The 17,426-nt window shown below is 40.2% G+C and overlaps 2 protein-coding genes across 2 annotated transcripts; one reads left to right on the top strand and one right to left on the bottom strand.

The window, feature by feature from the left end:
* Window positions 1-516: 516 nt before the first annotated feature.
* LOC108104962 (mitochondrial import inner membrane translocase subunit TIM14-3) lies at window positions 517-1,252 on the bottom strand. Its single transcript, XM_017211328.1, has 2 exons — window positions 974-1,252; window positions 517-901 (listed from the first exon to the last, which is right to left on the bottom strand). Exons 1-2 carry the CDS (start codon window positions 1,154-1,156, stop codon window positions 710-712), a joined length of 375 nt encoding a protein of 124 aa, XP_017066817.1. The 5' UTR covers window positions 1,157-1,252; the 3' UTR covers window positions 517-709.
* Window positions 1,253-4,225: 2,973 nt separating this feature from the next.
* On the top strand, window positions 4,226-6,482 carry LOC108104951 (protein phosphatase PTC7 homolog). Its single transcript, XM_017211317.1, has one exon. It carries the CDS (start codon window positions 4,362-4,364, stop codon window positions 5,469-5,471), a length of 1,110 nt encoding a protein of 369 aa, XP_017066806.1. The 5' UTR covers window positions 4,226-4,361; the 3' UTR covers window positions 5,472-6,482.
* The last annotated feature ends 10,944 nt before the right edge of the window (window positions 6,483-17,426 follow it).

Here is a 17,426-nt window from a genome sequence, read left to right as displayed (position 1 = left end):
GTTTTATAAGACATTTACTTAACCTAAAAGCTAAATCTAAACATGATCTGATCGCTCTTTATCTAAAATTACCATTTTAAACAAGGCTTCAAGTTGTATTGCCAGTAATTTAATAGAGATATATACGCATATATAGGGGTTAACCCTGTAAGGCAAGGCCCACCCCTTGCAAATACTCAACGAGCACTGTGACCAAGTGGCAAAAGTTTGGCAGCTTAAGGAGCAGCAGAAAGCAGTTCAGTTGACCCAAGTACACAACGTTTCACCCTGGCGAACGAACAGGCACTTTGCGGCGTGCGTGGGACAGGTAAAAAAGGATCGGAAAAGTAGCCAGGAAGTCCTCTGTGGACAGGACACTAGCAGCAGGTTTTCAGGGTTTTTAGCAAAACAAAAAAAAAGAACAAAATGAGTACTCATATGTATACCATACCATACCATACCATACCACACACTTAAAAATGTTTACACATTTACCATAGATTGTGCAAATACGACAAGCTGCTTAATAATTTAATATCATCCTATTAAGGGTATCTTTTGAAAATGAATTTAGCTAAAATGCACAAACATCGTTAGACTTAAATTTCTAAAAGCCACACGTATATACATGGCGAATTTTCACTTTGACTTGTTCTTATCTAAGTAATAGTCGTCGATCCTCTATTATCTAAGAGTCGTCTCCAGTTTTCCCTATCCCGTATCAATATCCCTATCTAGACTTATTTCTCTGCTCCAACAGCACTTGCTTAGCCTCATTGATTTTAACCGCCAAATATGGTGTGCCATTGCGATCTGGATGATTGGCCAGGATGACACGTCGGTGGGCAGCTTGCATTCGGCCCGATGGTGCACTGAGACTGGAACCCAGTATTTGAGATGCTTTGCGGGCAGACATTCGTTCCTAAAAGTTAAAGATATTAAAGGATATTCTTTACAAATATAAATTTCAACTTAAACGGTTTCTACGACTTACCTGAAAGCCGCCGCTGTAAAAGCGTCTGGTTCCAATATTCCCCAAGCGTGACCATAGCTGAGCAAGCCGACTGGAGCTGTTGGGTGATCTAATAATGTGAGCGGCAAAGCCGCAGGCCATGGCTATACCCATCAAGTTTAACGAATTGCTAACAGATTGTGAGGAAGATTTACTGGTCTGCATTTAGAAACTGTATAATCGTTGCACGAATCGAAAAAATCAATAGTCAAATGTGGAAAATTTCAGAGATGACTAAAAAATCTTCTCTTACATTATAAAACGAAAGTATTTTCATATCTGAAATTTATAAAAATAAATCAAATTCTTCAATCACTCAAAAAAAATATACAACCTTTACCCTTTCCCTACTTGGGAACCAATCAAAATGGTCCCCTTTAGAGTTTTCTAAGAGCAATCAATTTAAGCCTTCTTAAACTTAATGTTTCCATAACGTAGATAAAAGGTTCAAAGCCCGGCCACACTTTCACTTTATTAACACCAAATTAATTTTGTCTCAAAACGAACACACGTTGCTACATATATATATATATATATATAATATATATACATATATGTGAAAGACAAAAACCCCCAAAATAGAGAGAGCTACACACATGAATACATTTCGTGCACAGTTGAGTGCAGCGATTGAATTTTAAACAAGAACGACAAATGCCGGCAATCAAGTCAAGTCAAGTCAAGGAGGAAAATGAACTTGGTAAGGAAACTCCAAGGCGACGGGTGCTATAATCAATATGCAGCAGTCAATAAGAAGGAGCAACAATTACACAGGACCTTTAGGAATCCGTAAGGATGTGCTTTTGGTAAGGGTTAGGAGGGGGAGGGGGGTGGCTTGCCTGCCCTATAGTTTTGCAATGTGCGTCGGTTAAATGATGTGTAATCGTCTTATGTGCACTCGAATGCCTTTTGGCTTCTAATATGGCTGGACCCCGGTCTATACTATACAACCAGCACCCGGACACTTCAACATACAAAGGATAACAGGGCAAGTTGAGGACAAAGGCCGGACCTGAGGACCCAAGATCCCCATAGTCCACACACACACACACACTTGCAAAAGAGAACTTTGCCATAGGCTGACCTCAAAATGCACAACGACACAAACTTTAATTTACAATCAATTCAGGCGTGAATAATAAACCACAAGAAACCAAACAGTGAGATTTCCCCGAGACGAAGTGAAAGTGTTGCCCTTTTGTCCTTTTCGTTTGAAAATTTAGTTACAACACACACAAACACACACACACACACAAACCCACACAACACCAAAAGTTTGCCAAGTTTTCGAGGCAAACAAACAAAACTCTAGAGTAGTAACTCCCGTACCCCTCTGGAATTTACCCCAAAAAACCGCAACACTTCCGCTTTTTCAAGCATCCTGTAGGACCTGTTCCTGCAGGACAGGAAATTCCTGCCAAGTGGTCCTCGGCTATCAATATTGTTTTCCTATTAAATTGATCATTGGTCAGTCAACAATTGCGGTCAGGTCCCTTTGTCCTTTTGACCACCACACAGTGTCAGTGCCCCGAAGGATATTAAAGTATCCCTGTAGAGTTTTACTGTACAAGTTAAATATTAAATCAGTAAGCTTAAATTTAATCTATTTTAAAGTATTATTGATTTTTCTATATTTTTTTTTATCTTTTAAGAAATTATTTCTTCCTGCTGCAACGAGAAATGTAGAAAAGCATCATAACCTTGGGTGTAATATATTTGTGGCATTCATTGCAATGTCAATCAATTTGAGGTCTCAAGTGAGCAAACAACAAACAGTTGCCTACTTACAGGCACATCAGGTTTGAAGACATCAAGGCAGGCATATAGATGGAGTAGTCAATCAGTCAGTTCCTGGTTCGCTGATCTGTAAGGCCTGTGATTCCTGTTAGCTTGCTTTCCCATTTGCTTCAACACCCACTGCAAATTAAATTCATTAGTCAACTTCCGGTTGGGAAATCTGGAAATGGGAATGGGATATGTATATGTACGTAGTTACCATGTGCTGCTGTTGGCTGCTGCTCTGCTGTCAATTCAGACGGATTTGAAGTCAACTCAATTTGAAATCAATAGTGTGTGAATAATCCTTTCACACCGACACCCACCAGGCACATGGTTTGTGTGCATCTAATATTACCCATCCCCCTTCTCTTCCAAGCCCCCCATATTTTGGAATGGGTCCTAGTACTGCATCTGGTGCCTGGGATTGTCTAGTCTGGATGGGTTGGATAAATGGCTGGATAGATGGATGGATGGATGGATGGATGGATGTGGGGGGACTAACTGACTAACTGGCTTCCCGTCCTGGCTGCTGGCCACTTGAAAACGTTTTTGCATTGATTGCACTTCATATCAGGCATCCAATCCAGTCAGTGATTCGTTCATTCATTCATGCATTCATTCTCTCGTTCAAGCAGGCCGTTTATTAATGCCACTCGCATATGTTGCATCGTCATTTTTTGGCTGGGCAGAGGAATCCAAATCCCAAACACAAGTAGACATGGCAACCAAAAAAGGCAAGCTATTAAACGATGACGACGATAAGAGTATTTAAGCAATTCAATGGCAGTTCAAAAACCACACACCGTAAAAGAAATGTTAACTTAAAAACCTAAAATCCTTTCATATTAGAATTTGTATCTAAAAAGCAGAATATGAAATATTTTATAAAATATTCCTAAGATCAGTTTATCAGATTAATAACAGCTCCGATTTTTTTTTGAGTGCAGCACCACCTGCGCTCTACCCCGCATTGCAGCTGCACCACTTAATCCCAGTCGAGTGGCAAGCAATGAGCTATGCATGCAATTCAAGTGCCACATCTGCAACTGCAACTGGAAATGCAACTGCAATTGCAGCTACTGCCTTCCGATATTCAGACAACGGCCAAAAAAAAAACAGCACAGTCCACGGGGGAAGCCCCAAAAATTTCAGTTGGTTTGTTATAGGATGGTGCTTCGAGGGGCATTCCCATACCCAATTTCCCATGTGGCACCACTTGGTATCTGTTTGTGTACGTAATTGTGCATAATTGAGTTGAGGCGGGCGGCCTCCATATCCAGATGATTTTGTTGTTGGTAGGGCAATTGAGATAAAGGAATAAAGGCAGGCGAGTAAATTCAGGTTTTCCAAAAATTATAATAGGTAGCTTAAAATGAATTTGTACAGATATGATTTTTTTATAGGATAAGCTAGCTTATAGAATGATAAAATACATCAAAGAGGTGGCTTTGCTATTCTAGTAAAAAATTTTAAACTAAAAATTATACATCTCGAAAGTTTAGTTTTCGTTCGGCATTCGTTTGAATAACACACATAAACCACTTCAATTGTGGATCATAAATATACAGCAGTTTGTTAAGAAAACAGGGCAATGGATGTGGATTGCAGTGGATCCCGTCGAACTATCCGGCGAACCTTAATTAAATGCTGCGAGCAACTACTCGACATAGTCCTAGCCATGACCTATGGAGGTAGTCAGTTTTTGCGACGTCTATGGGGGCTTAATGGTCGAGAACTTCCTCAAAATGATCCTAAAGAAAATGGTGATGGTTGGATGTTTATAAATCAACATAATCAACGCCATAATTCCAATTTGAGTGCCCAAAAGGAGGTGTTGGAATCAAGGAGTTCAGGTGCCGATGGTGATTTTCTTGGAATCGAGGGAAAATCCGAAACTCGGCCACTGGAACTAGTTAGCGTGGTTTGCGGATTTGCCAAGGACTCAATAATAAATCGGCGTGGAAAATTCGGTGAGGATGCCTGGTTTATGTCTTCCAATTCGGAAGCATACACTATGGGCGTGGCCGATGGCGTTGGCGGTTGGCGAAATTATGGCGTTGATCCTGGTAAATTTAGCATGTTCCTTATGCGATCCTGTGAAAGATTGTCGTGTTTAAAGGATTTTGAGCCGGAAAGACCGCACTTACTGCTAGAACGAGCCTATTGTGATCTTCTGAAGCAAGAGTCTCCCATTGTGGGCAGCTGTACTGCCTGTGTTTTGACTTTTAATAGAAGGAACAGTACCCTGTATACTGCTAATATAGGTGATAGTGGTTTTCTGGTGGTGCGATCCGGCTCTGTAGTTTGTCGATCCCAGGAACAGCAGCACTGCTTCAATACCCCCTATCAATTGGCCTCGCCACCGCCTGGTCATGACGTTAACGTAATATCCGATGGTCCAGATACTGTGGATAGAATCCAATTCCCAATGGAACTGGGCGACGTTATCCTTTTGGCCACCGATGGTTTATATGATAATGTACCGGAAAGTTTTCTCATCGAGGTCCTTACGGAAATGTCCGGCATTTCGGATCCTGTTCGTCTTCAAATGTTCGCCAATGCGCTGGCCTTCATGGCTCGAATTTTAAGTCTGAATCCTAAGCACGATTCTCCATTTAGCCAGAATGCCCGAAAAATGAATATCGAGTTATCGGGCGGAAAACCGGATGACATTACTGTCCTGTTAGCTACTATTGTTTAGTGGACTCAATACCCAACACCGGAGAAAATGGAATGAAGATTTTGAGGAATTATAGAGATAAGCAAATGAACAGCCCATTTCTTGCAGACTTTACTGACAAATGTTTAAGACAACCACAATCCCAATCATTTGCTAGTAACGCTGTTTGGAGAAGTTGGGCTTTAGCATCCAAAAAGAATCAGTTCTTATTTTATCCCTTGATTCTACGCCATTTCCTTCAGTCTGTCATCCAAGCCAATAATACTGCTCTTGGTTTTTAACTTTTATTCGAAGACATTGCAATGTATATACAAAAATCAGATATCTAAATTGTTTAAAGTGTAATAAAATCTTGGCTTAACTAAATACTATGGCTTTTATGTGAAAATTTTGAATTCATCAGGAATCAGGCATTTAACCAATACATAACTTGACAAATATTAATCGGTTCCAAATACAAACATTCTTATAATATATTATATAATGGTTATATTTTATGTTGAACCTTTTAATAGTCTCTTCCTTATAGTATCACTGCTTTTACATATTGTTTTTCTCTCAAAGAAACCCCGCTAAGTGTTCAATAAACCATGAACAAGTTGGGGAACAAAAATCTGTGGAAAATGTCAAGTGAGTGTCGTGGCCCTAATAAACTTAATAAAATTCTTCCATCTACGTGCACTCCTTGCACCGAAGTTCTTTGCTCCCTTTTTTCTCTCTGGTCCTGCCAATGTGTGTCGTGACATACGATATTTGAGTTTCGAGTTTAACTTTTACACCCGTTTCTTGTAGAGTGAAAGGGTATATTGTGTACGTTGAAAAGTATGTAACAGGTAGAAAAGAAGCGTTTCTCCGACCCTGTAAGGTATATATATTCTTAATCAGGATCAATAAGTCAAGTCGTTTAAGTCATGTCCGTCCGTATGTCCTTATGAACGCTGAGATCTCAGCAACTACAATATATACACGATTGGCAATAAGCATGCAGTTTCTTGAGGTACCTACGCTGTTTATTTCAGCAGCATGCCACGCCCACTCCAACGCCCACAAATCACGACAAAACTAAGATCGCTGAGATCTCAGAAACTATACGAACTGAAAGTGTTAACAATGTTAAATGTTTTCAAACAAAAAGTATGGATTCGAATAGTAATGGGTATCTTATAGTCGCGGCACTCGGCTATAGCGTTTCTTCTTGTTTTTATTTTTGAGCTCTTAACCCCGCTTTTGTGACTGCCATCTATGAGGTGTTAATGCTTTGTAAAGTTTGCAGAAAAACCAAAAAACGAAAAAATAATAACAAAGAACTCAAGAGGCAGAAGGCAGGAGGCGAGGCAAAGCTTAAGAACTCGAAGTAAGAGTTTAGGGTGTTAGGACACACAAAAACCTTGCCATCAAACAATAAAAAATAACAGCAAAAAATAAAAGAGCAAAGAAGTTCCCAACCACAAAGCATTTTTATGAGTTTCGTGTGTGTGTGTGTGTGTGTGTGTATGAGTTCGTCTCTTTTTCATTCTTCTAATTCTGTCTCATTCTCCTTTTTTTCTAGGACTCACTGGTGATTCTTTTTTTAAGTGGCTTTTACTTAGTTAGGCCAAAACTTGGCACTAACTTTGTGAAAAACTTAGTATTACGATGCAGAAGTGGCCAACGAGAATGCAGAATTTCAATTCGGATCTAGTGATGTCAGGATGATTACAAGAAGAAGCAAAGGTAAAAGTTATTCTATTTGATTTATCATCTTTATTTTTTATATGAAAAAACAATCTGTCTCATTGATTGCCAAATAATCTTAATTACTTTAGGGAATATGTGTCGCCAATCCAGTTCTTATCACTGAAAATATCTTAAAGACTTTCCACATTTCGTAGCCTTTTAAGTATCGAGAAACTTTTGCAACCCCAAAAATAAATGGAAAGTTTGTGACTCGATTTAGGGGGTCAAAATAGTTTTATTTCAATTAACAAGAGAAATTCGATGAGTCTATTTGTTGTGCGTGCTGAAAATGTGGAAAACTCGCTCTGCGTTTTATGCGACACAAGATAAGAGCAATGGCGACGGCCAAGAATTTAATGCCCCTTTCGGTCGAGTGTGTGTGCGATAATGTTGACAGATAATAAACTGGGAAAATTACAAAATTACAATCAAACATGGTAAAGGAATGGAGATGAGACGAAAAAGCACTGGAAAATCGTAACACCCATATGAGAGGGGAGGAGGGGTGGGCATTCGGCAAAAATGTTGTACAGGAAGGATGGGGTTTGTTCGGGTTGAGTTTTATATATATATGTATATATAGAATTTTATAGGTCGGTCCTAAAGGGGGGGAGTGGGGTTGGGTGTTACTGAAGCTCCTGGAAGAATAATGCTATTAATGGCGGACCATTGTCGAGCGAAAATTCCGGGTGTCCTCTCACTCTCTTCGGTTTGTAACGGCCCCCAGAATTGTGCACCCATTTTAGCGACGAACATAAATTTGCCGCTACAAAACTATTCAATTGAAAGTTATTTACGTTTATTGTTGTATTCCAGCTTTGAGCTGAGATTACCCTTTTTTCCTTTGGGGTTATAAAAATATTATCCTTAATTACTAAAATGTTTTATTAATTGGGGAGATATTTTAATTGTAGGAAATCCTTTTTGTAATCTTTTTTAAATAAACTTTCTTTAACATATTTGGGGTGTCTATCTTAAAGCTATTTTATCTTAAATTCTAGACAATTAGGCAGCGGTTTGATTTATGGCCAAATGCCATTAGGAGCTCTGCCAAGGCCATCGATTCGTCGAGCCTTCCATTGCCATTGCCTTAGAGCCCTTTCCACATCCAAATTCAAGTAACGAGTCTGGCAAAATCTATACTTCCGTTGTTAATCATTGGCATCACTTAATGGCCCCTTCCGACTTCCTTTCGAAAGGAATGCAATCAGCTAGACAAGCGCATGGATCCATTTTCATTTCCATTCCTAACTCCCCGCTCGAGTGCTTTTCCTTTTTTTTTTCTTTTTTTTTTCGGGAACAGCGAACACGCCCTTCAATTACAAATCACGGAATATTCGCAGGACTCGCCTGCCCAGATAATCTGCTAAAGGACTTCCGACTGGTGCGTGGAAAAGCAAAGAAAACAGGGGAAAAATCAAGATACATATATATTACTGCGAAGCAACACTGGCACAGGACTCTGTAACTGAAATCGCAGTGATATACGGCTGTGAAATCGAAACGTAACCGGACGGCGGGGGGACCGTTGCACAAAAGGCTTTAAGTTCTTCTTCTGTTCTACAATTCGCGATCCTTTGGCCGCTCGACAAAATCAACAGACTATGGCCACGGACCGCCAGACTCGAAGGCCTCACAGTTGGCGTCGCCTTTGTGAATTCAATACACTGGAAAAAATATTTAAGATTCTATAGGTAGATAGATACGCAATAATAATATCTAAGATTTTATTAAGAAATTATAAACTTATGAAAATAATTGTTAATTTTAAATGAATTTTATATTTGGTTTAAGTTTTAGTTTTAGTTTTTAATCCAAAAGGCTTTAAATATTTAATCAATAATTTATTTTTGTTTTAACTTAGCTCTTAATTTGATTTGTTAGTGTTCGGATTTCTTGGCCGGGGCAACTAGAAAGAATTTATTGCTCCTTGAGGCCGTGTAGCGTGTCCGAAGGACTCAGCGGGTTGCATGTGCCCAGCTCACTCCTTTTTATATTTTTCGAAAGTAGTCCTGTGAACATAGAGAGAGAGAGAGAGAGTGAGAGCTCTTTCGTCCTTTGGCTGCCGTTCGTTTTAGGCGTTGGCATTGCGTTTTCGGCGGCCGTGTTGAAATTGACAGCAAAATAATTGCTTGATTATTTATGAGACGCGACTTTGGCCAGACAGAAGGCAACTTTCAAAACATTTGTTTTCTACCAAGGTATTAAAACGCAACAGGATTTTATGTGTGTGTGTGTGTGTGTGTATGGTGTGTGGTGTGATTGTGATGTGTGCCCCATCCATTAGGCCTCCTACGCTTCTGTTTTCTGTTTCTGTCAGTGATTCTTATCCAAATAGTTATTCAAGAAATTCAAATTGTGGTAATTAAAAATGGTCACACACATGCTGGCCAAAGCACTTGACATATGGGTAGCCATAGCCATAGCCATAGTCATGGCCAGAAACAGAAACAGAAACAGAAGCAGAAACAGAATCTGAATCCTCATCCGAATCCAAATCAGGAGCAGAAAACAGGACCATAGAACCGGTGACGTGGCCTGGGCAAAAAAGGAGCTCTTTGGCTTCGCCTGCGGCTGGCTGTTATTATTTTTGTCACTGACAAAGCAAATCACCAGAAACCAACAAAGGATCTCTGGGTCCACCTCCTTTTCTAACCTCCCCAAAATCCCACCTCCCCCATCTCTGACCACCGAAACAAGCTATGCCACATACCCTTCAGAGATCCCCTTGCCCACAAAACCGGAGGCGTAACAAACGATGCCGCAGAAAAACCTCGTAGGCCCGGGCTCAGTTTCAGGCCCCTAAAACTCCTAGGACCCCTGTAAAGGCACTAAGAGAAAATATATATTAAAAATATTATGTAAAACATAGATTTTAAGGTATTATTTGCGTAAATAGAAATAGTTTTATAGCTATAAGATGTTAAAAAAATAAGATTTATACAATATATTAAGAGTTTAATGAATATTATTATTGAAATCCGTTAACAGAATGTAGATATGTAAATTAACAGTTTATACTTTTTAGTCTTAATCTAAAAATGTAAAAAACTTAAATAAGATCCCTAAGTTTATCTTAAACCCATAAATCTAAAATAATAGCTATATTAAAATGTAATTATTAAGTTAAATTTCAGTTCTTAAGAAAGTATACAAATTCAACACGATCGAAATTTCGATTGTTTAAGTTTTTTTTGCAGTGTATCCTTCAGGGTCTGCCAACTGCGGGCAATTTTCCTGTTGAATTATGAGGATATTTGTTTCGTCATGAAAGATTGGCCCCGCTACCGGTACCAGTTTCCATTTCCTCTCACTCTAATCCTTTTGCCAACCAACGGGGCCAACTGTACATTTCTTTCTACAGCTTTCATCTTCTTCAGATGGGTGGGAAATGTGTGGGCACATAGGTAAGGGAGATGGGTGTAGGATTTTCCACGTATCCACCCGAAAAAAAAACAAGGGGGCACAGGGTGGTGTTTTCAATTTGCATTGCCTGGTGGACCCTGGAAGCCTGGCCACAAAAACAGAACTGGAGGAGAATCGTCAACTTTGCCTTCGTCGTGAGCTTACCAAATGCACTGCAAGTGAATGCACTCCACTGACTTTTGGGGTCGGTTGGGTTCGTGAACCATAACCCCCAGTTGGCGGGAGGATGGACTTTTCCTGGGCGAAAGGGGTGGCAAGGAGACAGGCACACATGTAACACATGAGTCTTAGGCAGGACCCATGGCCTGGACGATTGCATCTACAATTCATAGAAATTTCAAACGATGCGTAAACGAAAACGGAAAACGGCCCAACAACGTCTGAGGAGGAGCAATTGTCCCTAGGAAAGTCACAGAAAAAGGGGGGTTAGGGATTTGGGTGTTGTCGAGTAGGAACACCAGGAGGAAAAGTAGTAGTACCCCAGCATTTTTGGGAAAGTGTGATGTTTGTGTGTGGCAGAAAACCCAAAAGAGAAGGACTACGACTACGACTACGACGACTATGGGCATCCATTGCAGCCAGCAGTTGAAAGTAAACGAATTGTGGCTATGGCCAAAAATTGCGTTTACTGTTGCGTTGCTGAAATGCATGTGAAAAGACGGGTCAAGTGTGGGACCGTAGGGACGACAGTTACAAAAACAATAACAACAACACCAAAAAGGCATAGGGGTAAAGGTGGCGTTGGAGCAGTCACAGAACCGGCATCCAAAATCCGACTTTGGTTGATGATGAGTGTCGTTATCGTTTTGCGGAGTTTTGTTTTGTTGACCCTTAACCCACGCACATACACATACATACACATGAGCATCAGCAGGCTCCGCCTTAACCCCAACTGCCTGCCCCCTTCTATCACTGTAAGATATTCTAACTGCAAGTTGAATTTGCATTTCGATATGTGGCACTGGTCCAGCTAGTAGTAGTAGTAGCAGCTATACAGTAGCAGCCCACAAAACAATCAAGAAAAGCAATTGGAGCACTCCGTTTTTGGGGTGGTGGGTGTGTGGGTGGTGGGTTATAAGCCTAAACCGAGGTTGAGAGTTTCGGGGTTAAGAGCGGACCTGAACAGAGCCGGAAAAGCGTCGTCAGTCGGACGATGATGTAGCTGCACGGATTGATTTACGTTCGAAAAGATTTCTCAACTGTGCAAAAGTCAACTTGAACGCCACTTTTAGCCCCCCCTTGAGTTTGTTTTTCTATATATATGTATATGGTTTATCTGGTAGAGTGGGATAGTAAGAGGGGGGTTTATTTCCAGTTTTGTTTTGTCGGTCCTCCGAAAAACGACGACGACTGAGATTTATCAAAAGGTAATTTATATATGTGGGTGTGTAATTTATATATGCAACTAGCCAGGGCTATCCCAAAAATCCAAGTTGTTTGCCCTGCTCTTGGCTGTCTGTCTGTTTGGCTTTCTGGGTGCACTCAACATCCCTTCACCATCTCCTCTCTTTCTTTTTGCCCTGCATTTTGCATTGCATTTTGCATCTTATGTACGCAACATTTTTAAGAGTATTTCGTTGAGAATAAATCGCCTGCCCAAGCATGACATATGACCGAAAGGCTTTGAGACGAAAGTGCTAGGAGCTGGGGGAGCTGCTGGGCTTTGGGCTAAGTAAATACTTTCAGATGATGGCATCGTTGGACGATATTCTTTGGCACTAGGCACTGAGATTTACACAAGACCAGCAAAGAGATTGGATATCAATTGAGAATTATAAATTATTCCAAGTGAGAAGGTTAAGCTTATCATAATTTCTAACATTCAGATTTGCCATTACAAAACAAAGTCGATTTTCTTTATTAACAAAGAAGAAATACCAATTTGGTAGGCACATTAAATTAACACTCGATATGGGGTTATACTGTACCTGTACCACTGCACCCAAAACTTCGGAAACAAATGCATAAATTCAATTTACCGAAAGGAGAACAAAAAAATGGCATAATTTAACGCTGACACTCCCTGGAAATTCCCCAAAGGACAATGTCGCATATCTATGTGCATTTTCATGGTGGTTAGTGGTAGGGGTGATGGATCGAGGATATTGTGTAAAAAATTGCAAATCGAATTGGTAGCCAAACGAGTTTTGTCCCAGGGAAGGGTGCTACAAAAACAGAAACAAAAAAGCGAGGAAATGGGGGACTGGACTACATACCGAAACGTCAAGAGCACTCCGACGACAGTTACACGCCTAAGCCCTCGACAGAACGACAAAAAAAACGCAAGGACCAAGGTCCGAGGACCCTGCCCTGCCGATGGTATAAACATTGTTGACATTTGCCAAACCTACTTTAATCACTTTTTAACCCCATTTGATACAGTGTCAACACATGCATGGGGAAGGCTCATAAAATGGACATCATCCCCAACCCGAAAAAAAATATCCTTGCGATATTCGCGATGTGGGGAGAAAAGAGCAGCGCCAGAATGGCGAAAAAATGCCAATGACAAACGCAGAAAGAAAGCAAAACCTACAAAAGCAAACACAGCAATGGGCGAAAAAAGTGTGTCCAGCAAAAGGGGGTTAACCCATCGATTGCCAAGGCTTGAAAATAACAGTTTTCAAAATCATTTCATTTTAAATCTTAAAATATAAATCGAAAAAATGGTCACTATCATTATTAACTTTTTCAAATATTTTTTAAACTAATTTATTTCACGAATATTTCCAAATATTTTTGTGAATTCATAAAAGAAAAGATAATTATGATTTTAAGAATCAAAAATTCTAAAAATTTCAATTTAAAATCCTCGCCATCTACCATCGTTTTCCCTTAAAATGTTCCCTTCATTTTTATTCCATCTACATTTAATGGGTTAAACCATGAACGAGTGGGGTTAAAGGGCAGCTCTGATGGCCATGCCATGACCCGTTGGCCCAGCTGACAAAGCAATTGATTTACTGCACTTTGTTTGCCAAAAATTAATTGAGTTGATGACAAGTGCAATTGATTTATGCGGGACTCAAATGAGTGCGGACACAAATGGATGGATGGATGGACGGGACAGACACATAAAAGAGTCCCCAAAGGGTCGAAATAAGGGGGTTAACTTTTCGTGATTATGGGGGGGTTAGTGTAATGGGTTTCCATCGTCAGTTGTTGCAACACATGCGGGCTCCTTTTCCAGATTGACACTATCCAACCGATAGCCCATTCGGGATATATATTACCCACATTCATAGACAGGTGTTGGCTGACAAAAAAATAAGTACAAAAAAGAAACCCGTGAAAACTCTTCCAAAGATATTTTCACCAACCCAAACAAAAATGAAAAAGAAAAAAACCAAACACAACCAACCTCTACCTGATCCTGGATTTCGGTTCGTGTTTTGTCACGGAAGCGTGCCGTGCACACATGTCCACCGAAAAACCCCGGCAAAACCGGAGACCAGGTTTTAGGCCCAAAAAATTCGTGGAGGGAAAATTGTGGAAAATTGGGAAAACGTTGAGTTTGGGGAAGATGCAACGGAAATAAGCGCCAAGCGGATGCCAACAAACGAAGCAAATGATTCATTTCCGATGATGCGACAGCGACCTGCGTCCTGCGTCCTTGCTAGTCGGTTCTGCGACTCCACACCCCGCCTCTCCTGTACATCGCCTGTCGTCTGCCCACCAAAAATTTGCATGAAATGTGAAATCAAACGGCTCGCGGCTCGCTACAAACGAAATAGAACAGTAACAGCGGCCAGATGGCCAAAAGTACACTGCGAGAAAATGTCATGAGGGGAAAGAAAAGATATCAAAATTCTATATCCATTTCCCTTTCCCAAATATTAAATTCATATCTTAAGTTTAGCCAACTTCCTCCTTATCCACTCTTGAGTTATGATTTAACCACTAAGCTTGGCTATGGATTTTTTTCTCAGTATTTATAAAAAGAAGGCGTGACAGGAAGGCAACACTGACTCACTGGCAGGCGTCACTGGTGTCACGTTCTCATTCACGTGCAGGTTGACGGACGCCCGTTGCCATATTTTATGTGTACCCCGTCTGGATCCGAATCCGAATCCAAATTCGAGTGTGTATTATTGATATGCTAACGGTAAATGCGGCCTATGAAAGTTTTAACGGTAAGGGGGAGTAGTCGGTCAAAAAGAGAGAGTGAGAAGAGAATTTTGCAGAGGACAACCTCTGCATTTGATGGCTGTGCGGAAGTGGTTAAAACCAAAGGGGCGGCAGTGACCAAAAAAGGAGGCGGCAACATATGTCGCGGGCGACGTGTGAAATTTTTAGCCAAAAATATTCGCACTCAGCACAAACACACACACACACACATACTGGCCGGCCATTTATTAAAAGGGCAACCAAAAAGGGGGATAAACAAAATACATAGCAAGGACGACATATTGGAAATCAAAATGTTGACAAGCAGCAGGGACAACATTTTTCAATTAAACCAAAGACAAAACAAAACGCCCAAATTGTGGATGGTGTAGATTTAACTGATGAACAATGCAGTTGAAGATAAGGTGGGTGCAACGAAAAGATTAACGTAGATAGTAACTTAACACTTTCTTTTGGCTTAAACTGATTTCATAAACATATATCTTATGTCCTTATCCTTACCCATCGTCACATTAAACTTCATTTAACTAAACGTGCCAAACTGGCCGCCTTCAATATTCAACTTTCTGATAATTGTTTCAAATTATCAATTCAAATCACGTTAAGTTTTTTCATTTGCCCAGGAAAAAGCGGGGGAAAAAAAGGAAAATTATCATGCAGCACGCTTAAATGGCTTTTCAATTAGATTATGTCATTCAAGTGCCAGCAACGAAGCATTTTCCACCACCCTGGCCACATTAAACGTATCAATTTCCGTTAAGGAATTTTCACCGAAAATAACAAGCCAAAAGAAAAAAAAAAAAAAGGGAAAACCTCCCGAAAAACAACGGCAAACAACTTGAGTTCATTAATTTTGTGCGAGGCGCAACAATTAGCACGAAACCGAATCGAGGAGGTGGGTAGCTTTGGGTGTTCTTTTTTGGGAAATGGGGAGCATCACCCAAAAAAAAAAAAAAAAATACAATATTAAACAATATGGCTTGCCCAATCTACAACCTCCCAACTACCTCCCTATTTTCACCACAAAACGTGACGCTGCTAATTAAGTTGACGCATTTGCCGCCTCGCTGGCTCAGCTTTTTCCCACTTCTCCTGCTTTCTTCCCTGCTTTTCCTGTTTTTGTGCCTCGCGGACTTTTTTGACTAGTGGGTGGCATTGGTGTTTTCTTCGCTTTTCCAAGTGGGGGCGTCGCCGTCTTGTGGTGAGCTTAAGAAATTTGCATGGTTGATTTGGTGTTCAACTCGAGAAAAGCCGCGAGCAGCTGAGGGGTTGGGAAGAAAGCAGATTTTCCTTGGTCAGAGGAGGGTTGGGGTGGGCTTTGAAAAGGCCTCAGGTCAAAAATCAGTGGGTGGGAGCAACAGGTTATTATTTTAAAGAGGAATAAGGAAAAGGGGTGTTTTTTGAAAAATGAAATCCAAATACTAGCAAGATTTTATAAGATAACATTTTAACACATCATCACTTATTTAGCATTTAAAACCATACACAAGTTTTATTTGTTGTTTTTATATCAGTTTATCAGTTAATTACAGCAACTATCAAAGGAAATTAAAAAAAGAAATCTTTCAAATATCAAAGTATAAATCAAACCCAAACACTTCTTAAGAGTTCCCCTGCTTAAATCCATAATTTTAAGACCTCACAAATAGCACCCAAAAAATACCAGAAAAACCGAACCAAATCAGAAACAACCACAATGAAACACTTGAAAATTTATTGAAAATGCGTGCAAAAAAAAACACTTCAGTTTTTTTTTGCTTTTTTCTGATAATTGTTGTTGTGGAAAAGTCAAGTGGGAGAGAGAAGTTTGTATTTTGATTGTTGTACTCTCTGACTGCCGATCGCCTTTTGTGAGTCGCGTACATCAAACGGAACTGGGTGTCGTACAGGGGTTAAGGAATGGGCTATTCGGTTGTGAAGAAAACAAAAAAGTAGAAAGAAAGGGGACGGGGGGGTGGCAAGAGTACAAAGTCATTCGAGTCCTCTTGTGGGCGTGTACGGGCAGAAGTGCTCAAGTGCACACGGGCTTTGATTTCTTTTCGCATATAATTAGTTTAGTCAAAAGTTGAGACCAGCTGACGGCTGGCTGCCTTGTGTTTTCTTCTCACCCCCTTGGCTACTAACAGCCATCCAGAAGTCCAGAAATATGTTCCATTCAGGCAACAGGCGCAGCAAAAGTCTCACCTGAGTTTTCTGGGCAAAACTTATATAGCAGCAGCACCTACTCCATAGGAGCCCTCTCTTGTTTTCTCAACTGTCATTTTGACAGCTGCTTCTTCAGCTTCTGATGTTACTTTTTACCTGTAACCTGCAAGCAGTACAAGTTCTTGTTCTCAACTACTTTTATTCTTTGCCAGACAAGCTGGAGAATCTGCAGAAGTCCTGGCAAATCAGCTGTTCCCTAACCAAAAATAAAAAAAAAAAAAAAAAGCCCCAGAGGTCATACATATGTACATGCAGCTGTCAAAGCCCAGCCACCAAGTTGCAGTTTCAAAACTTTCAAAAGAACTTTGAAAAATATTTAAATGGAATGGGAAGATTATGTTACTTAATATTACTACTTTATTTAGTGCTTAAACTCCTCTTTATCTGCAATTATATAAAATGAAAAATACTAAAATTAAAAATGCAATCAAAAAGCACTTAAAAAATGACCAGCAACATGGGATCCAATCAAGAGGACTTAATCCAAAGCAGTTCCCCCAA

This window comes from Drosophila eugracilis, unplaced genomic scaffold (genome assembly GCF_018153835.1).
Source record: "Drosophila eugracilis isolate 14026-0451.02 unplaced genomic scaffold, ASM1815383v1 contig_2147, whole genome shotgun sequence".
Lineage (NCBI taxonomy): Eukaryota > Metazoa > Arthropoda > Insecta > Diptera > Drosophilidae > Drosophila > Drosophila eugracilis.
This window is presented reverse-complemented; position numbering and strand designations above follow the sequence as displayed.

Excerpts from the sequence above, each read along its gene's own strand:
- LOC108104951 (XM_017211317.1), top strand. The coding sequence starts at position 4,362 with ATGGATGTGGATTGCAGTGGATCCCGTCGAACTATCCGGCGAACCTTA.
- LOC108104962 (XM_017211328.1), bottom strand. The coding sequence starts at position 1,156 with ATGCAGACCAGTAAATCTTCCTCACAATCTGTTAGCAATTCGTTAAAC. Across the intron at positions 902-973 it reads TTTACAGCGGCGGCTTTCAG|GAACGAATGTCTGCCCGCAA; the intron begins GTAAGTCGTAGA and ends TTTAACTTTTAG.